This window comes from Chiloscyllium plagiosum, unplaced genomic scaffold (assembly GCF_037043375.1).
Source record: "Chiloscyllium plagiosum isolate Xiang-an unplaced genomic scaffold, Cpla_swu_hap1 HiC_scaffold_7, whole genome shotgun sequence".
In the NCBI taxonomy this organism is placed as follows: domain Eukaryota; kingdom Metazoa; phylum Chordata; class Chondrichthyes; order Orectolobiformes; family Hemiscylliidae; genus Chiloscyllium; species Chiloscyllium plagiosum.
The window spans coordinates 29,667,463-29,689,791 of record NW_028270145.1 but is presented as its reverse complement, the minus strand read 5'-3'; the positions used below and the strand labels follow the sequence as shown (position 1 = coordinate 29,689,791).

At 41.5% G+C, this 22,329-nt stretch overlaps 1 protein-coding gene across 2 annotated transcripts in view; it reads right to left on the bottom strand.

Annotated features, from left to right (window-relative positions):
• LOC122551426 (partitioning defective 3 homolog B-like) overlaps nt 1-22,329 on the bottom strand; it is a 1,013,066-nt gene that overhangs the window by 421,730 nt on the left and 569,007 nt on the right. For both annotated transcript variants that reach the window (XM_043693310.2, XM_043693308.2), the window contains exons 14-16: nt 19,864-19,969; nt 18,725-18,855; nt 8,837-8,881 (exon numbers count right to left, since the gene is read on the bottom strand). In XM_043693310.2, coding sequence (XP_043549245.2) covers nt 8,837-8,881; nt 18,725-18,855; nt 19,864-19,969 — 282 coding nt within the window. The remainder of the gene's footprint in view (nt 1-8,836; nt 8,882-18,724; nt 18,856-19,863; nt 19,970-22,329) is intronic.

The window sequence follows — 22,329 nt, the reverse complement described above, 5'->3', positions numbered from 1 at the left end:
AGTGAAGCTTCAGCACAGTAATGAACCTCACCTGAACGTATATGATTAAACTGCAGTCTGGTTATTCCTCCTGGTTTTTTGTTTTGTTCTCTCTGTATTATATATGTATATATCTATAATATACACATTCACACACACACACACACTGAATAATGTAAAGCAACAATCATATCTAAAATTCTTATGGTTTCCAGCTGTCATTCATTTCTTTTAACATATTCTGGGTCTCTGGAGTAAACAGACTCCTGAAAATCAAGACTAAGGTTCTCACTGAAGAGCTTTACAGGTCAGTTCCGCTAAATGATAACAGCACAATGAAGTCTTGGCAGATATAGAGGTCCCAGTGCTGGATCTCTGAATGGACTGAACATGCTGCCAGTAATGCTACTGAACAGATGCACTGAAAGGGGAATCCCTGCCTTTTTGGCAGGTGTCATCCTGGCATGTCTGTGAGATCATAGTGTGTGCATCATGAGACGCTTGGAGCATCGAGCTATGAAGCAGAGCACGGCAAATATAAAAGATATTCTGAAGAACAAAACAGAGAAGCAAAGCAATTGTTGCAAGGAAACAATTTGCAATTACATAGTACAACGCAGGATTTTACAGCACAGAAACAACTGGCCTGTTCCAGTGTTTATGCTCCATTAGAATCACCTCCACACATTACTTCATCTAACTCCATCAAACCATCTTCGAATCCCTTGTATTAATCTAGTTTTCCATTGAATGCATCTGCTCTCAATAGCTCCCTGTAGCACCGAGTTCCATAATTTCACCCAATCTCTAGGCAAAGTCATTCCCCCTGAATGTCTTAAAGGAATTGTGAGCTTCAACAGCATATTTATGAACCGTCGTTTTAGTTTCCTCCACAATGCAAACATCTGTTCTTCATTCCTCATTTTGAGGATCTCTGTCAGGTGAGCTCCTCAGCCTTCCCTTTTCATTGGAGAGAGCACCTACCTGTTCAATCTTTTCTGTTACAAGCTCTCAGTTCTGATTTTAATTCTTGTATATCTTTTTGCCACCTGATCCACGCTCAACCCCATACTGTTGATTCAGCAAATCGCATCGGCTAGGGCTTGTTAATGGATTCCTTGATTCTGTGGTTTTTATTTACCTTATAATGAACATACAAGAATTTCATGGAACAGAATACTTACCATGCACTGTTTAGGTGGGACTTCGCTGTAAAAGTATCAGACTGCCTTGTAATTAATTTGCAAATCGGCAAGCAATTTGAGGCAGTAAAAATCAGAACATGTTGGTTGATTTTTTTTGCTAGTTGTCTCACCCAGCAGCAATTTGGCATTGGAAAAACCTTTTCTTTTGGCCTTTGAAAGTTTGAACATTAATCGCTCACTGAACTTGCCACAGAAATTTAGGTTCAGTAATTAATAGTTTGAGAGACTTTTTCAATGATTCGTTCATGAGTAATGCAATGTCGATGTTCACTTTCCAATCAAGAGAGATTCAATTTAAACTGCAGAGTCTCATTCCATCAGGTGGTAAATTGTTCGGAGAGACTTTTTAAATAGGTCACTTCTTCTTTTTGGTTTTCTTTTCAGTCTCTTCTTTCTCTTTTAATACAACCTTTCCTTGTATGTACACAGTTTGGTTCAAACACAGCTTATTTCCTTCTCCATCACTCAAACTCTGAACTGCATTTCTTTAAGTAATGGTACTGTTCGCCCTAAAGCACTGTGGACGCTGTAAATCAGCAACCAAAACAGAAATTGCTGGAAAAGCTCAGCAGGTCAGGCAGCATCCGGGGAGCAGGAGAATCGACGTTTTGGGTATAAGCCCTGCATCAGCATCTGAGGAAGGGTCACTCAACACAAAATGTTAACTCTTATTTCTCTCAACAGAAGCTGTCAGACCTGCTGAGGTTTTCCAGCAATTTTTATTTTGGAACTGCTGGTCCCATCAATTAATTAGGTCACAAATGTTGCCCTAACAGCATCATTAGCAGCATGCCTTCCCAACAATTTGTAGAGTAAAAAGTGCAGAGAACAGTCCAACTAAAAGTGGATCACTAACAAGATGCCCTGCTCCAAACAAAAAACACAGCTGATTAGGACGATAAGTTAGGTGTTTATCAGCTATCCGTAAAAGGAAACCTATATCAAGAACAAAATACCATGACTCTGCTGGGCAAAGAGATTTTATTATTTGCAAAGCAGGACAGGTCAAGTTAGAATACTTCTGCTGGAAAAACTCGAGGCAAGAACTAATAATTACAAGAATATCAACACCCTTTTCAGTGGGGGACTGTTTTGGAAGTCAAGTACTATTTTGGCATCACCCACAAGCAACACAATATGATGTGCACTCATAAATAGATTAAGAACAAAAAAAAACTTGCCTAACACAGTTACAGGGACAGTGATGTCCCTTTGATAGATTACGCTGTGCACTGATGAGAATGGGGAATATGGATCGCAACATGATGCACTATTAAATGGATATTACTGCCACAATGGGGAGTTTGCGGCAGGATCAGTTCCTAAAACACACTGCTCCAAAACCTCAGACTTTATCCCCCTGTCGATCACAATGGGAAGTTTATTCTGCTGCAGAGACTTTATATCTCTGCTAATGATTTTCTATTTCCTCGAGGTACATAGCAGGGAGGGGAATAATCCAGAATGAAATGAATCATTTTTGTTTTATCCCTTCAGCAAAATACAAGCTAGGTCATCGGATTATCCTCTCACTTATAAATTTGCCGGTTAATCTTTGGATGGTTGGACTAATATGGTTTCTATTAACAAACAAGTCGGACACAAAGTAGACTAGAGTTTTGCCCTAAGAAAATATCCATTGACTAAGGTTCAAAATGACCACGACGTAAATCTGCAATTATGCCACAAAAAGGTCTAGTATCACAAGTAATGGTGCTGTCCGCAATACGACAATAATGACACGCTTCAATGATTGTAAAGCACATTGGGATGTCTGATGATTGCGGAAGGTGGCACGCAAATGGAGGTATTTCCTTCAGCTCTGCAGAAGGATGAGCTATGTATTCCATGACCAGTTATAAAAGATGCATCAGTTTTCAATCTTGCATCGTCATCCTCTCAAAAGAGATCACACTGGAGCCATTATGGAGAAGGTGCAAAGCAAGGCAGATATCTAATATTCACCAGGAGGCCCTCTTGATACATGCTCAGGAAGGAGTGGATTTGGGTAGGTGTGAATGATAATGTCAGAAATAAAACCCCAAGGACCTGGATGCAGAGTTGAGTAACCTCACATTGGTGGACTAGATCAATTCATTATCATCAATGGTACCGACAGCACTACACTGCATCACACTGTGCTCAATTCACTAGACCACCTTCAGTTACCAATAACTCCGTCAGGCAGGACTCGTTCCTGGCATTCACGTGTTCCAGGTGCTCCTTAAATGTACCCTCACACATGTAGCGATGTTGCAAGCCTCACCCCCATATCTCTCTCAGGCTGGTCAACTAGGACAGCCGCATCAGCCTACAGATTACAAAACAGTCTCTGATGCACCGCCTTCCGTGGTAACAGTAATGGTCGAATAATCAATCACTTGTCGGGGATCAATTAACTGAGTGGGTTAGTTCATTTAAGATAGTAAAACACATAAGAAGTTCTGAAGCAGGCATTACAACAATCAACTTAGTTCAGTGTGTGCAGCTTTCAGACACACAACGAACTGACAGGCAGAGTGGCAACATTACATAGCACACAAAGTCCTAGAGGGTGAACTTTCTTAAAGGCAAAGTACACATATGTAAAACTATGGGTGTGTCTGCATGGCTTAATCCCCATGTTGTAGGCAGCACTGCCCATTACTCATCATTAAAAAAAATCCTGAACAAACCAATTGAGCCCATTGAAAATACTTCACCATTTAGTAAGATCATGATTTAGTTGATTGTGGCATTAAGTCCACTTTTCTGTCAACACTTCATGACCATGGACTCCCTTGATTATCAAAAATCTGAATATTTTTTAAGACTGAATTAGACAATGTTCCAGCTTCTGCGATGCTCTGTGTAAGAGAATTCCAAAGATTAATGACCCTCAGAGAAGAAATTCCTCCTCTTCTTCATCTCAAATGGGAGACCCCCTTACTTTGAAAGCAGAGCTTTCTCTACAAACCCCCACAACGTCCTTGCAGAATCTGTGATGCCTCTGCAAAATCTTCTTTGTTTCAATAAGATTGTCTCGTATTCGTCTAAACGTCAATGATCCCAATAGGTCTAACTTGCTCAACCTTTCCTCATAGGGCAATGTCTTCATCCCAGGAATCAGCATATCCTGAACTGTGATGGTCACTGCTGAGGCAGTGGCCAGCAGAAGGGCTGAGAATATTCAAGATGCTGGTACGCTCATATCAAAACATCTTTCCCAATTTCCACTTGTCCTCACCCCGAATTTCTTCTGGCCGGCAAACCACATGTCTTACCTCACACCTACTCCATGAAGCATGTCCCTTACTTCTGCCTTTCTCATGTCAAATATTCAAGATATGCAACCTGGCCAGGCAGTGGAGAAAGCATAGGGGAGCAGCGATGGTGAAGACGTAGCACTCTCTCTTAATTTTAGGCATACAATCACAGGAACAGATGGTGGCAACTCAATGTACCTTAGGGGCCAACAGAAAGGCAGAAATTGCACATGATGAGATATCAGGCAACAAGTGACTTGTACACAGGGCAGGAGACAAGGGCAACACAGATGCCAGCTCAGCAGGAGATGAGGTCATGTGAAAGTTCTGCGGCAGAGGAGAACGTGAAAACTTCAATGGGGCTGCTCAGAAATAAGCGTCTCGTTCTTATATATAACAAAATGCATCCACATTGAGAAGCATGGAGGAGGCCAGTACCAACTTGGTCCAGGTGTTGCACTGAGCTGGATGTCCAATTTCTCGAATATGAAGTGATAGATAACTTCCTCCATACACTTGTAGACTCAAACAGCGTCTGACATCACAGTTCCCACTGCAGCAGTAGCAACTTCCAGCAGAAGGTAGAGTGTGGCAGTAGAAGCTTCAGCTAAAGTCATAAAGGCCAAACCACTTGTCATCATGGCTGTGGATTAAAGGCTTAAAAGGAGTCTGACGATATCATGGTAGTTTATGATAGCTTAAACACAAGCACCAACAGATTCAAGAACAGCTTCTTCGCCGCTGTTATTAGACCTCTGAATGGACCCCTCAAATTTTAAAATTAATGCTGATTTCACTCTTTGTGCACCTTCTCTGCAGGCGTAATACTGTATTCCTCACTCTATTCTATTACTCTAAAGCATTTTGTACAGTACGATCTGCCTGTACTGCAGGTAAAACAAAATCTTTCACTGTACCTAGGCATGTGACAATAATAAATCAAATCAAATTAAAAATCAATCCAACAAGCTGTCCGCAAAAGAACTACTAGGATTGCCAAGGCAACGCTCCAGAGGAATGACCAAACCTCAGGAAGCTAACATTCATCCTCCCATTCTGGCCAGTCTGCCAGTGTCTGCCAACCAATCAGCCCAAAACTGCTTTTGTTCATGACCCATTGTGAGTAAAAAAATCAGACTGGCTGCTCGAGGTAATTTCCAAGGTTATCTGTTTTCACCTTTACTGAAAGATAACAGCCTTCCACCAGCCATACCACAGCCACTGGAGTAGTTTGCTAAGGAGCATAGGATAGGGCTTACACCGGTGTGAGTCGTTGACTTCTGCATGGAAAATGAAATGATTTCATTTATAAATCTGTGTTGGACTACTTATCATGTATAAGTAAGTTTATTTCTAAAACTTGAGTTTGTGCCTGCATTGTGGCCAAGCAGATGCTGTGATGGTGAGTGACAGCTGGAAGCAAAGTAATGGGTTGGTGGCATCTGGAGAATTAGGATTGCAGTCAACAGTCTTGTACTGGGATTGAGTTCTTACAGAGAATCGGCTAGAAAACAGGCTTTTTAAATCTTCTCCTCGTATCGCTCCTCCTCATGTGAGCGTCTTGCCATATCGCTGGTGACTGGGACTGCCTCCCACGATGGAGAATAGAATGGAATATCCTTTATTCTCACGTGTACTCAAGTGCGGAAGAATAGGAATACAATGAAACAGTTTACAATGTCGCCTCTTATGGCGCCATCTTAGGTACAAGTATCTAGGAACAAACCTTAGCTACAAAATAGGAACAAAGAGAAAAGTACTTGCATTACTTTTACATTACAATGTTTAAAGAATAAGTTAAATGTAGGACATAGTTAGAGAATTGCCATTCTAGTCAGATAAAAACAATTCAAATGAACATTACTTACAGCATCGCAGCGCTGGGGCTTTTCCATATGGTCTGACCACCCACACCAGACCCCAGTTCACACAGTCTTCATTAGAACATTATGAATCTTGACACATAAGTACTCACATTATTTCATTTTCACGCACAGTCTGTTTTACCACATTGCAGAGTGTGCACGTATGTATAGATTACACACCCATGTTACCACCCACGTATTCAGGGATAGACGTAACTACCCTGCACTACTCCCATTGTTGCACTGTACTGGCTGGCTCGAAAGCAGCTGATGTAAAGACTCCTTCGGAGTCAAGGCACAATGGCAGTCGGTGGATTACAAGTATTGGTCCTCATGATTCTCTGCCTTTGGCATGTCTTAGCTGAATATAAAGCAACAGAAATTCCTATTGGTTTCAGCAGAAGATGATTTGCCATGCGGCACCTGCAAAGGGATGTGCAAGTCAGTCAATGTCACTCTGCACCATGGGAATCCTGAAATCCCTATGAATCCACAATCTCATTCCAGCCATTTCCCCCAGGCATGAAAGAATGAAGCATAATGAGCTCCGAGTGAATGGGGAACGTCAGTCACCTCTGTTAAGCATCAATAGATGACAGACTGTGAGACTGTACAAATATCTCCAGTCTCAGCCTAGAAGGAATGGGGATGCAAGAAAGATCATTGCAGCAGTCACCTTCACAAACATCAACAATGCCATTCCTTCCCTGCTCTGAGGTTGTGGTTGCACTGTGTGGAAGATTTCAGTGAGAATGTCTTTTCTGAAGCATAAATTTCCCAGTCCCAAGGTGGCAGGAGAGTTGGGAAAGTTGCAGTCTTTGGCATTTAGTCATGACCGGCAGACAGTGATGTTTCCCAGTGACACCATCTTCATATTCTGATGCCTACCAAGTGGAGCTTAAATAATTGACCATTCTCGCCTATCATGGGCCACTTTTCTGGCTCACTGGCATTTTCCTGGTGGTAGCCCATCAATGCTAGAGTCTCTAAGCTCCCACCATAGGGATGTTGACAGATTGCGTGTTCCCAATGGACTATCCAGAGAGGGCAAGTTGCTTAGTACCCTTGGTTTTCAATTATATACATATCCATCCCACGCACACTTGCTGACTTGCCATGGAAGCACACAGTGTGACTAGGGCTTCAGGGTTGCCAGCGCCCATGTCCCATCCACACTCCTTTATTGGACGGTGAGTCCAGAGATGGCCAACCAGGAGGCTGCTCACAGGAATATTACTGAGTCAGCTCCACAGCTGGCAAGTACAAGCATGAGATCCCCAACCAGAGTCAACATCAGTGCCCAGAATTGCACAGTAGTGGTCAGCTTATGATTCCTGGCTAAGTTTCAGGGAGTTTTTTTGAATAAATGGGATTCTTTAGCAGCCCTCCAATTCTTGACACCCTGTTCCCTCTGCAAGAAACTTGCCCTGCTCCAGGTGGCCTCTGTTAAGGCACTTCAACCCCTCTTCTTCCATTGACACTTAGGAAATTCGACATGTCCATGGCCTCATCAACTTTTACTGATGCACCATAGAAAACATACTATCAGATGCACAATGGCCTTGGAAGGCCACAGTTCTGCCCAAGAATGTAAGAAACAACAGAAGATCGTGCGCACAACCCAGACCATCATGGAAGCCAACCTCCCATCCATTGAGTCCATTTACACTTCTCATTGCTGCGGAAAGGCTGCCATCATTGAAAACCCTTCCCACCCGGTAATGCTCTCCTATAACCTCTTCTGTCAGGTAGAAGATACAGAAGCTTGAACACACACACACACACACACACACACACCCACATCAACAGGTTCAAGAACAGCTTCTTCCCTCCTGTTATTAGACTGAAGTAATGTTGACCTTGCTTGCGCACCTCCTGTGCAGTGTAACCTGTCTACCTCACTCTGTTTATGCAGCTTATGATCTGTATGTCCTTGCTTGTTATGAACTGCCTGTACTGCTTGCAAGACAATGCTTTTTACTGTACTTAGCAAACGTGACTACAATAAATCAGATCAATCAAATTCATTCGACAAGTCATGCTGTGTTCCAAGAGAAATGGCTACAATCACAAATGGCTGTGTGGAGACCTTAAGGATGACAAAAATCTTGAGCATCTGCCAAGCCATTCCCTATCGATCTCAATGAGTTGAACAGCAAGGTAACAATCATATAATATCAACAAGCAACTAACCAGTGACCCCTTCAAATAGCAATGAAGAGTTCTTCCTGCTCCTTAAACTGTGCTCAGCTGTGCAAAGTTGAAAGGGGATGTTAGCTGGACTGTGGTGTAGTAAGGGACATGATGCTTAGCATTCAAAAGAATGGCGGATGCTTCAAATTTCACACCATATGATTAAATGCCGCAATATTGAACGAAGTAAATCCGACTGCAGGCTTGAATTCAGTACCAGATTTAATGGAAAACAGGAAATATTTTATGAAAGTAAAACAAAATTAAGAAACACAATAAATCAGACTTTGACCAAACATTGAGCCACTGGGAATAAATTATTGCAAAGATAAACATCATAACATCTTACCAGATTGAAGCACTGCTAGAGATCTAACGTTGCCTTCATCCGCCACTGGAAAGCACAAAGAAAAGACATGATTAAAATCTCTTTAGAATAAGTTCTCCTTTTCCATTAAGCTCAGTTGATAGCACTCTGGCCTTAGAGTAAGAACACTGAGTTCAAAGCATTATTTCAGACATTGGAGCACAAATGTAAGCTGACCCTCCACTGCAGTATTGAGGGAGTACTGCACTGCTGGAGGTGCTGTTTTTCAGATCACATCACTATAACATTGCAGTTTGTGATCATTGCTGAGCAGAAGGTGGCTACTATGTTGCCAAGTTAGCTAGAATTGTTAAAAATTAACATACAGCAAAGAAGTGTTGGACTTTCCTGAGATTGCGCTGGATAAATGCAAATCTCTCTTTCCACACTCCATGATAGCCCCTCCATGCTAATTGCCCCATGTCTCCAAGTTCCAATTCAACTCTAGTTCATCACAAATTCAATCATCACTCCTCCTGTTCAGTGCTCCTTATATATTGCCTGTGTGTGCCTATCAAATTTGCCATTCAGATTTTTCTCTTTCTGTTTCCACGGCAAGACCAGTATTCAAAGAGCGACACTGGAAATGGCTTGTCACAGTTTCCCTCACATCATCTATTTTAAAGCAGTCAACTTTGTAATCACCTGACCACTTTTGCACTTGCAAAGGAAGGCAAATGGGTCAACAATCACCAGATACATTCCGTCATCCACTAACCTGAGCCTTTAGGGCAAACAATGCTCAGCTTTTTTTTACATTTGTACGTAGCATACATACTTAAATATTAATGTAAACAAACAAATTCAGTGATTTATGCTAATCAGAACAAGTAACAGGTAACACCATGAATTATTCAGTGTCCACAGATTATATTTTCACTTTGATGCAGTGTTATTTACCGTTGTTAAATGTGAAATTGTGTTTTGCAGTCGCAACACAACACTCAAGCAGCTGCAGTCAGGGGGGCGCCAGGAAGGTTTAAAACTACACACTGCTTTCATGAACCACACACAGACTGATGAAAACACCTATGGTCACCGAACTTACTTTGTTTCTGTCTGTCATCCCTTGCAGAGTTACATTGAACTTGCAGCACAGAAACCGGCCCATTTCAGTGTTTAAGCTCCTTATTTATTTATTCTTCTTATTTATTTAGTCTGTCAGCCTACCATTCAATTAATTTCTCTCTTCCCTACTTTTCCTGACTCTCATTAAAAGTATCTCTCCATCCATCTTAACTTTTCCATTTGATCACGAGTTTCCACAGTCCAAACAATCTCTGGATAACAAAGTTTCTCTTGAAGACCGTGATGGATTTATTTGTGATTTTCTTTTTTTTTACTCCAAGTTTTGGGCTCCTGCAGAGTGAAAACATCTTCTCTCCACCCTGCCCATTTTAAAGGCTCTTTTTCCCTTCCATACTACAGAGCCCAGTTCAGGCTTTAATGATGGTTACAATCGCTTGGTCTGGCATATCTCGCAATTCATCTCTTTTGCACCTTCTCCAGTGTCTCAACTTCCTTTCTATAAGACAGGGCCAGATCGGGATGCATTATTCAAAGCATGCAAGCCCTCATGCATGACAGATGTTCATGGTCAAGAATTAATCATCAGAATGATTCTGAAATTATCTTCACTCCACCTTGGCTAGGGGAGTGGCGCAGTGGTGGGATTCTATCTGAACAGGGATCACAAATACCCACACAAACTGGCTTCACCCTTGCCCAACAATGGAACACAAAGCCAACTGAACCAGCTTGATCAGCCCAGGCCAAAATGTTCACTCAGTAAATTCTGACAATTTTGAAGCATTCAATAGAATTCATTAGCGGCTGAGTCGTGACCTCACACTGCTTCTACAGTGATTCAAATTTCTTAGCGGCAAGAAGCTGATGATACAACCGGGAATTCCTATTTCATTGCTTTTCCCCCCCACCTCGATCCTAAACATCATTATTCGTACATTTGTGATGATGTATTGATGTAGTATTTATACATGGCTGGAGAGTTGGTGGGTATGGTTGTGGAGGGGATTAATAGATAAAGCGCATGGGACAGTCAAATTGTTGCCATCAGCGCCAAACTTCAGAGGGTGCACTGACCCCTTCAGATTTCCCCTCAATGCGTCACATTCAACAAGAATATATTTCTTCCAAAAGAAAAACCAAATTAAGTCACCTACAGAATAGGATTGCCTGTCTTTCAAAGATCACTTGTAACTTCTACGGCTAACCCTCAAACAAACCATAACCCAGGAAGATGTTAAATCAGTGGCAGATTAATCAGGCACTACCTGGAACAAGGTGACAAAACGGGTTTGGTGGCAACAATCATTTAGGAGCCACCAAATTGCCACAGTTTCCCATAACCTAACCTGCCAAATTCAAACTGTGCAGCCCCATGTAGTAAGCAGTGATTTACTTCAGCTGAAAAATTTACTAACAAGTGAAGAGGATGAATATCTGATCACACAGAGATGATAAATGATCTTTTATTTCATGTTTGCTGTAAATCTAGATTTCTATGTGCTGTATAGTGCTGAGACTGGTTTATAAATCAGAAATCAAACAAATTAGGGCTGTTGCTGTTCCACAAAATACTCCTAACAACCCAAACTGATATGGAATATTAAAACATAACTTTATCCAGTATTTAGCCACATGTAGCCAACATTAACTGAATAGGTACCATAGTGTATCCAGCACTACAGGAAGAATTTGATTCTTTTAAAACATATTGCAGATTGCTGATTAGAAAATTTAAGACCTTCAATGTGCTGAAGTTATTCGTGAACTATCATAGAAACAGGTGGCCTTCTGCTTTCCATATGCTTAAGCCCATCTAAAGCTCTACTGTTCATATCTTAACCCACATCCAATCTTGCTCACCATACTATCTTTGGTAACCTACCCTGGCTCTCAGATGGAAAGTCTCAATTTTAAATTTATCATCTCAAACTTAAATCGCTCTGTTGCTTTCCCGTCCCTAAGTTCCTCAGCTCAATAACTCTCTGAGGCCTGTCTCTCTCCAATTTGGATTCTCGCATGTTCCCCAGTATCACCATTATTCATAGACTTGCCTTCAGCTGCTTAGGCTGAAGCTCAGGAATTCGAGCTGGAACAATCTTTGGCTCTGTACTTGTCTCCTTCAGTGAGTGTTGATGACCTGCCTCTGCAGATCTCTGTCAAATAGTATGTGATAATTAACGTCTGGAGTTTAAGAGTCAGAGGCGACAATTTTGAAAGATATAAAACCCTAAGGAGACTTGACTGGGTGAATGTAGAAAGTATGCTTTCTCTTATATGTAAAAATAGGGGTCATCATTTAAGAATAAGCGGTCAACTATCTAAAACAGAGATGAGGAAACACTTTTTTCTCTCAGATAGTTATATGACTTTGGAATTCTCTTCTTCAAAAGGCAACAGAGCCAGAATCTTTAAATATTTGAAGGCAGAGGCATATTGAATCTTGATGAACAAGGCAATAATATGAAGGAATATAGAGCCAAAGTTAACAAATCAGTCATGATGTTTGTGTATGTGTGTGAGTGTGAGTGTGAGTGTGAGTGTGAGTGTGAGAGTGAGAGTGAGAGTGAGAGAGAGTGAGAGAGAGAGAGAGAGTGAGAGTGAGAGAGAGAGAGAGGGAGGGAGAGGGAGAGAGTGTAGCCAAAGTATCTGAAGGGTTTCTTGTACCTAAATCATTTTCTTTCACAGGAAAGATACTTAGCAGAGTCTTGGACAGCTGAGGTTGTACACCCCATCCATTTGGGCAAGGTTTGCTACTGGAAAAGCAGTGTGCAGGGAAAAATAGAATTGAATTGATTGTCATGTGTACTGAGGCACAGCGAAAAGCTTTGCCTTGCGAGCAATATAGGCAGATCACATAGTTAAACAGTACTGATAAGTAAGTAATAGATAAACAGTGACAAAACAAAAACACAGGTACAGGCAAATATTAAGGGTTTGTGAGTCCATTCAGTATTCTAACAACAGTAGGGTAGAAACTGTTTCGAAACTGGCTGGTTTGTGTATTCAGGCTTCTGTACCTTCTCCCTGATGGTAGAGGTTGTAGAAAAACGTTGCCAGGGTGGGATGGATCTTTGAGAATGCTGGCAGCCTTTCCTTGACAGTGGGCCTGGTAGATGGATTCTATAGATGGGAGGTTGGCCTTTGTGATTGTCTGGGCAGAATTCACCACTCTCTGTAACCGTCTCCAATCTTGAATGGTACGGTTGCCATATCAGGTAGTGATACATTCAGACAGAATGCTCTCAATGGCGCACCTATAAAAGTTGACAAGGGTATCCGCCATCCTGCCAAATTTTCTCAGCTGTCTGAGGAAAAAGAGATGTTGTTGGGCCTTTGTAACCAATGTGTCCACATGAAGAGTCCAACAGAGCTTGTTGTGGATGACCATTCCCAGGAGCTTGACACTCTCCACTTATTCCACCTCTGTGCTGTCAATGTGTAGGGGGGGCATGAGTAACATCCCGCTGAAAGTCAATAATGAGTTCTCTGGTTTTGCTGGCATTGAGAGCTAGTTGTTCTCAGTGCACCATTTTTCCAGTCTTCCACCTCGCAGTCATCTGAGATTCAACCGACTATGTTGGTGTCATCAGCAAAATTGTAAATGGCATTAGTCTGGTATTTGGCAATGCAGTCATGGGTATACAGTAGGGGGCTGAGTACGCACTCTGGGGGGCTCCAGTGTTGAGTGTTATTGAGGATGAGATATTGTCCCCAATCTTCACTGATTGTGGCATGGGGGTCAGGAACTTGAAGATCCAGTTGCAGAGAGTGGGGCTTAGTCCAAGATCACTAAGTTTAGTGATCGAGGGGATAGTGTTGAAGGCTGAACTGTAGTCAATGAGTAGGATTCTTATGTAGCTGTTCTTTGTGTCAATATGTTCTAGGGAGGAGTGAAGAGCAACTGATGTGGCATCTGATGTTGATCTGTTGGTCCGATAGGCAAATTGGAGTTGGTCAAGAGTAGTGGGGAGTCTGGAGTTGATTAATGCCATGACCAGCCTTTTATGACCACTGAGATTAGGGCTACTGGGCGGTAGTCATTAAGACATGCTGCATGAGCCTTCTCAAGCTCAGGGATGATGTTGGCTCTCTTGAAACACGCAGGGACAGTGGCCTGCTGCAGAGAGAGTTTGAAGCTGTCCGAGAAGACTTCTGCCAATTGATCTGTGCTTGCTCTGACTGCACGGCCTGCTTCTCCATCTGGTCCCATCGCTTTCCTTGGATTCACACGAAGGAAAACTGATCAAACCTCTGATACAGTGACTGGTGGGATAGGTTCATCAGGATTTGTTGAAATAGATGTTACCTCTCCGCCAAACTTCTGCTCAAAGCGAGCATAGAATGCGTTCAGATGATCTGGGAGGGATGTGTCATTGTCTGCTATCTTGCACTGTCACTTTTTAGAACCTGTGATTTCATTCAGTCCTTGCCATAGTCGCCAGGTGTCTGGGTCTCTAGTTTGGATCGGAATTGGTCCTTTGCTGTCTTAATGGCTCAACGAAGGTCATACTTGGATTCCTTATATTTGAGTGGGTCGCCTGATCTGAAGGCCGCACACCTGGTTTTTAGCAGGTTCTCTATGTCCTGATTCATCCAGGTTTCCTGTTAGGGAACACTCGGATTGACTTTCTTGGTACGCAGTCCTCTACACACTTGCTAACAATGTCTGTGACGGTGGTGGCATATTTGTCCAAGGTACCTGCAGACTGTTTGAACATGGCCCAATCAGCAGATTCCAGACAGCACCAGAGTTGATCCTTCGCTTGCTCTGACCAGCACTGGACCTGTATCTACGAGGGGGTCTCTTGCTTGAGCTTATGCCTGTAAGCTGAGAGAAGAAACTCGGCATTGTGGTCAGAGCTCCCAAAATGAAGGCGAGGGATGGAGTGGTAGGCAGCCTTCTCAGTGGTGTAGCAGTGGTCTAAAATGTTCGGGCCCCTGATGGGGCAGGTAAATGTTCTGGTAGTACTTGGGCAACAACTTCCTTAGATTGGCTTGATTGAAGTCGCCAGTTACAATAAACATCACAATAAAATATACATCAGCAACAAAAAATAAAGAGACAGAGCAGTGGAAATTTTAGTAAATTCTTTCCAAAGTGATATGTTTTATAGTCTGAGTTGATTTCTATTGACGTCAGTGGAGAACAACATTGTGCTGGGGACAAAACCAACATTTGAAGAAACTTCCATCTCAGTGAGTTTGATTAAAATTAATTCTCCAGAGTTTGCCAACATGCAACCTCCATATTCAGCATGAGCAACCCTGTGTGACCATTAATTGTACTGGATCCCTTCTCATCAAGCAGCTGAAGTTTCATATTTATTACCACCATGTTTATACTTTAAAATATGCAATATTTATAATTTCCCATTGTCACTGACACCTCTTAGGTTCCAGGTACCAATTTACATTTTAAGGCTTGCAGGCAAAAAAAAAAATCACCATTGCTCTGTCCTTTTCTGAACACTACAGGGTGCTTTTAGTAGCCATGCAAGCATTTCTGAGTGAAAGTGAACATGGCATATCGAGCGAACTGCTTGTCCAGGTTTTATGCAAGATGATATTGTCTTTTCTTAGTCTCAGCTAGACATGCACTTGAAAGAAATGATTAAGAGAAAGCAGTGGGTCATAAATCAATGTCCAACCGTAAGAGTTCATCTGGAGAGTGCTGCCCTAATGACTTACAGCCATTATCCAAACTACAGCCTCACAGTATCTGACCAGACACTTGAACTTACAAAGGAATGCACCTGACCTATTGGATTTAACTGTTCCAAGCAGGGACTTCAAAACGGAAAGCAACCTGTGACAGATATTCTGGTTGCAAAGCAATTGCTCAGCTGCGCATGCCTTTCCATGCAAGACACTCCGCACCAAATTAATACCAAAATTCAATTTGTGATTGATTGCATTCTCTCCCCCACCTAACTCTCAGCTTTCCCTGCTGATCCTGTGTTTTCTGAAAAACGCACTTTGCCTCAGGAATAGGAACACAAGAACAAGCCACTCAGCCCTCTGAGTCTGTCCTCTCATTTACACTATCCTTAATTGTGCCTAATTTACTGCTTCTTCATTATCGCTGAGTAAAAGTGCTGGAATGTACATATTTACCAACAGCAGCATACCCACCTCAGTCAAACGTAATAAAGCTGCTTTGGGACAATTTGGTTTTATTAACAATGCCAACAAACACCAGATATATATTATTGAAAAAGGTCTGCTTCTTGTCAGGGTGGCTCTCTTACAGCACAAAAGGTTCGATAGGATTTTGATTCAAAAGACGGGGAGAAACTGCTTTTACAGACGGGAGCATGACTCATTAGTAGGCATGCACATTAGACAATAAATAAGAAATTCAGGACATTGCATTAATAATGAGTTGTTGAGACAAAACATTTTTAAGAATCTGGAATATGCTACCTGAGAAGGAGTGGAAGCAGATTTAAGTTTAATTTAGAGAAAGAAATTGAATATATACTTAAAAGGAGAATTGCAGCACAGGCTAGGAAAGAACAGTGAGGTATGACAAACATTATAGCTCTTTCACATTAACAGGTAGGCAAGGGTATGGTTCTACAAGGTAAATTCACCTCCACGATAAATGTTGCACAATGGAAGCTCACAAGCACAATATCCAACTTCTTTGAGGGATTAACAACGATATGTACATTAAAAGTCTTGTCCAATAAAAAGCAACCATAATGTCCACTTTATACAGCTATATCTTGCATCAGCGTCACGAGCAATGATTTTGGCTTCTGTGCAGTCCAGAGATTGCCCATTATAATTATGTCTAAAGTAAGTAGAGCTCTCTGAATTCAAAGAATAATTACAGGGAATCAGGTTCGGCAGATTATAGGGATTCTGGCCGCATTTGAAATGGAAAGAAGCTAGGAGTGTGTCACTCAATGTTAAAGCAGCATTGCTCAAAGCAAACTGCAATGCAAGACCACAAATGACACTTTTTTTTCTACAATGATTTCTCAATTGCCTTATAAGGCTGCCACGTTACTGAAATTTGCCACATTTTCTAAACCGTGATTTCATGTGCATGTTAAAATTGTTGCTTTTAAGAGGTTCCATGCCACTGACCATGCAAATATCTGTAAGAATTTTTACTTCACACACTTGTCCAGATTGGAGACTGAACTTAAAATCAGATACATACTTTGGGAGCTCCTGGAGATCTTAACACACTGAGGTCATGGGGCAATTCCCTCATTCCCCAGGAACTTTGGAAAAAAAGCCTCCAGCTTTGAGTTGAAGTTGAGACTTTTGACTGACTTATCTGGATAGTTACCCTGGAAATGTTAAGACAGAAATATCGTAGGCTAACTCCTGGTGACCAGACAATTGACAACTCCCCACTGAATTGCCACTCACACCCTCCCCTGCGCCATTCAACTAGATCACTCCATCAGACTCACCACCTCATACCTGAACCAAACCCCACCAGCCAACTCCACTCTTGACTTGACCCCACCATCACTCATCCCATCCTACTGCTTCTGCAATTGTCTGCTATCCCCAAACGTAACCTGACGTGACCAGGCCATCTAACTTCCTCCTATGCCCCTACCTAACCTGATCTCACTACTGCCTGACTTGACAATGCCAATTCACCCACCTGCCACAGCCTCCACTAACATCAGAAGACTGGCCATAAAAAAATGACAGGGGGGAGAACTGGGTAGATTTTTATCTGGTCACCCCAGAAACAGGATTCTGACACTGACCAGTAAATGTAGAGGTTTGTTTACCAAGCCTAGCTTGGCAGAAGGAACAGGAAGAGAGATAAATTATGCTATTCTACCAACAACTGGGTGACCCTGCAACCAAATTACAGCTCAGGCATATACAAAACATGCCAGCATCTTTATTTGCCTCTGACATACCACAACATAGATTAAATACTAGCTGTTTTCTACGGCACTCCCAATGAGCAAGTTGCACCCAACAATCTGCCACCCAAAAGTACCTTGATCCCAATAGCGGGAAGAACCATTGTACCACAGGTTCCAACCTGGTGCTCTTTCGCAAATAATGGAAGGGTTCATTTTGAATTATGATTGATTGTGCATGAAACAGAAGGTACAGTTGATTCCACTTGCACAAGTCCCATCATTGGCAGCTGTGACTTGATTTGTCTGAGATTTCCCTCTGAAATCTCTTCATTGCTCCTTGCTGATTTAAGAAGTCACTTAATAGCTGCCTTTCTCAGCAAGCTTTCGACCACCCATCCTCCTATCTCATTATAGCCATGGTATCAATTTTATCTGAATGTCCTTGGGGCATTTTATTGTACTAAAGATACTCTGTAAATGCAAGTTATTGTTGCTATCTCTTGCAGTCACTTTGCAATACTCATTGTTATTAGAGGCACCTTTCAGAATGGAATCTAATGGTAACGAGACTGAGTGGGAAGCAAAGAGGGGTCTAGGCCAGACTGACGTGATTAAACCTCTAATATAAAGAGTTTAATAGTCACCACCCAATTATACTTCCCTGTGAATTCTATAAAGGGCACAGTCCACCATGATATCAAAGGAATATCTGCTCAATTTCAGTCAACTCGCATCTTTGGTGTTACTTTTAACCATCATTAATACTACTTTCATCTTATTAAACTCACAGTATAGATTACAAGAAAACTACAGATGGCAGGGCAAGCCACCAGGATTTCATTTAATCCTGGGGGTTCAGATGGACATCTATGATCCACTCAGTTTTTGCATGTTAAACAACAATAGGGTGCAAACTATTTTTAATTTATCTTCTCCGCGTTCTGTTACTTTAATTAGTTTTGTTTGAGTGACAGGTTGGATACTTGGCCCTTACCCAAATCCATGCTCTTGGAACCGCTGATTTTGCCAGGAGACTGCCGCTGCACAGTATTGTTGGCCTGATATTCTGCAACTCCAGCCGTCGGTCTTTGGTGCAGCGATTGTGAAGCAGAATTCTGGTCAGAACTGTGGGAGCCAAGCACAATTAAAACCTTTCCTGTGAAGTAATTTACTGCTGCAACCTCATATCAGATAGTCACATTGAGTTAGCTGTAGAATGGCAAACATGGGTCAAAGTTTTAGGAATTTATTGATCCAGTGGATTGATCTACAAACTGGTTACACGGTCAGCCACTGCTCAGTTGGTAGGCATTTTGCCTCCAAATTAAAAGTTTGAGAGTTCAAGTCCTACTCCAGAGGTTTAAGTACAAATAGCACTCCAGGGAGAAAATGAAAGAAATGACTGACTGATGTGCTGTCATCAATAACAACCCTTGCAATAACAGAATAGCTACTCAAATGGTGCCCAGTGGCATATGAGTTGGGCTATTGTTCTGCAATATGCGTGGCATTCAGTCAAAGGCGTATTTTTAAGGCCAATCTCACAGTATAAATTATTAATACACACAATCTAGCAGTGACAAATATTCTAAAAACACAATAGCACATTAGTCACTCTGCAGAGACTTCAGATTGAACGACATGGCACCTAAGTGGATAGCACATGTGCCAGGGATTTCCATTATTCATTTCCTCAATTTTACCCAGTTAAAGAGTAAATGTTGACTGCCAGAGTAAACAGTCATCAATTATCAATATTTTTAGTTCTGTGTTGAAGTTTTAATTACTTCCTCCTAAGCATTTGTACTCACTATTCATTCATCAAACAAGATCGCTTGACAGATGATCTGATTATTATTGCAATACGGTTTGTGGAACCTTGCTGTGTACAAATTGGCTGCCACATTTCCTATATTACAACAGTGACTCCACACTTAAAGTACTTTAATGGCTGAGAGAGATTTGGGATGCTCTGAGATCGTGAATGGTGCTACATAAAGACAGACTTTCTGACTTTCTTTCACCCAGCAGTGAGAATCTAAATTAACGAGCAGAGGTTTAATCACCACCACCAGCAAGCTACATTTACTGTATTACCAAGTTAATGACTAGGGTTAACTTCTGGTTACAAACCTCTTATCTTCGCGAAAAGACCACATTTTGTATACTCCCATGGCCTCTTCTTCATCAGGATGTGGTGGAAGCAGAGGTGGAATTTCAACCTCCCCCTCATCATTTGCTGTAAACATAAACAAGACTGTAAAATAGTATCCTGGAAACTGATAGATCTAGAAACAATTTGTGCATTAAATTCTAAATATGGAGGGTAAATGAGGAGTGATTTGAAGCAGGTTCACTCCAGTAGAATAAAGATACACAAATCAACTGTGATTACATTCACATGCCATACAGACACATTCCTTCAGTCAAGAAGCTTGTGTCCAGAAAGACTGAAAATGTCTTAATGCATAACACCACTGAGGAGGTTGACAAGAGTAACAAAGTGCCCATTTTCCTGGAGAACTCAATTCCTTCAAAAGAATGCCTTGTAGGCATAGACCTTCAACAGAAACACTATTTAGCCCTAAATTGAATGAGAGCTAGGGGTGGCAGAGATTGGTGACATTATTACACAACTGAAAGCAGAGAAATTGCCATGAACATGAATGTGGAGAACATAGGGACACATACGAACCCAAGGTTTTATACAATTCCCCATCAATATCCTGTTCCATTTGACAAACGACAGTATTATAACCTGGTGGCAGATCTCATGTGAAAAATGATGATGATGATCCCAGTTTTCTGCTTAGTAAGGGAGTATTCTGCCAACATGTACTTCATGAAATTAACTCAACGAATGAAAGTACTTTGGTAACACTCCGAACATAAGCCAGTGCTATATAAACGCAGGCTCTCTCTTCCCTTTTCTGAGTGCTTGAAGCAGATATTAGACCATCAGTGCCTGTGGAAATGCATCACTGAGTGTACTAAGAGCCTGGGTTACTGCAGGAATGAAGATCAGCAATGTTGAGGATGGCAATGAATGCAGTGGACTAGGAAAGGAAAATAGACACCACAGTTGGAGATTTATTGGTTTTCTGATATTCATAACACAGCTCAATATGGATGGTAGACTGGATGCAGTTGGTTGAGTGAGTGAAAAAGAAGTTAAATACATAAGGAGATTATTCTGGTTTGGCCCTTACATATGAGACTGCCAGCAAAATCATGTGCATGCCTTATGGCAAACACTTATTTTAATATAATTTCAAAATTCTCAACAAATGTGCATTCTATTGACTAATTAAAACTCTGTGATAAAAATCCACCTGCTCCTAAAAAAATGTAATACTATTGTCAGATTAATCTTGCCAAGAAAAGTTGTAAGCCTGAGTTTTTAGTTTCAGAAACCAAGAGGTGATAAAGATGCAGAAAATAAACATGAAAGTGAACTAGCAGGAAATATTAAGAAAGCATGTAAAAAGGAAGGGAGCAGCAAAGTGAACCTATGTCACTATATAGGATATTCAAGGCTGAAATCAAAAGCTTTTACCAAATGTGAGGAATCAAGGGACATGGTGACCAACGGGATAGTGGAGCACAGATTGAAGATTAACCATAATCTTAATGAATGGTGGAGATAGGTTTGAGGGGAGAGGGCATGGGGTATGCATGGTTTGTTCCTGCAGTTGTTTCTTATGGGAGCAAGATTTTTCCTTCAGCAATTGCTGAATAAAGCTTCAGGTTCGGTATCTCTTCTGGAGAACTGGAGAGAGAAAGCAGAGTCAATATTTTGGGTCCAGAGACTATTCTTCAGATCCAGTTCTGAAGAAAGGTCTTTGGACTCGAAACATTGACTCAGCTTTCTCTCCACACTACCACGCCTACTGAGTTTCTCCAGCTTTTTCTGTTTTTGTTTCAGATTTCCAGCTCCGCAGTTCTTTGTTTTCATCTTCATCAGTGATCTGAACACAGTAACACAGTTTGCAAAGAGGAGAACATAACAACTACAAAGTACAGAAGACAGTGCAGTCACATGGTCCATCAAGCACATTCCTCCCAGCTGCTCCGTGTGATCCAGCTTACCCTCAACTCTCCCCCTTGTATGTGATTTTCAAGGTAAGGTCCTTCCAAGAATCTTCCTGCCGATCTCCAAACCTAGAAATGTCTATAAATCTATAAGGCAGGTTATTCATCTTCAACTGGCTGCTTTCGGCAATGAATGGAACCACAGATACAAATTAATAGCCTGCAATTTGTACACTTTAACCACCTATAAATTTTCCTCCTTTTTTTAAAAACATTGCATTTAATTCAGGCATTAATTATTTGTAGAATGCATTAATGTAACTCAAACTTGCTGCACAGGAACAAAATTAGTCCATTCGGTGAGATCATGGCTGATCCATGTCTTACCTCATCTATGTGCCTGTTTCCAGAATCCTACATAGCCTTTTATTTGGTAAGACTATCATTCAAGTTTTTAAATTTTCAATTAAGTCTACAGCTCAACAGTTTTTGTCGGTACGGTGATAGAGGTGATGGCCTAGTAATATAATTGCAAGATGATTCATCCAGAGACCTAGTTAATGTTCT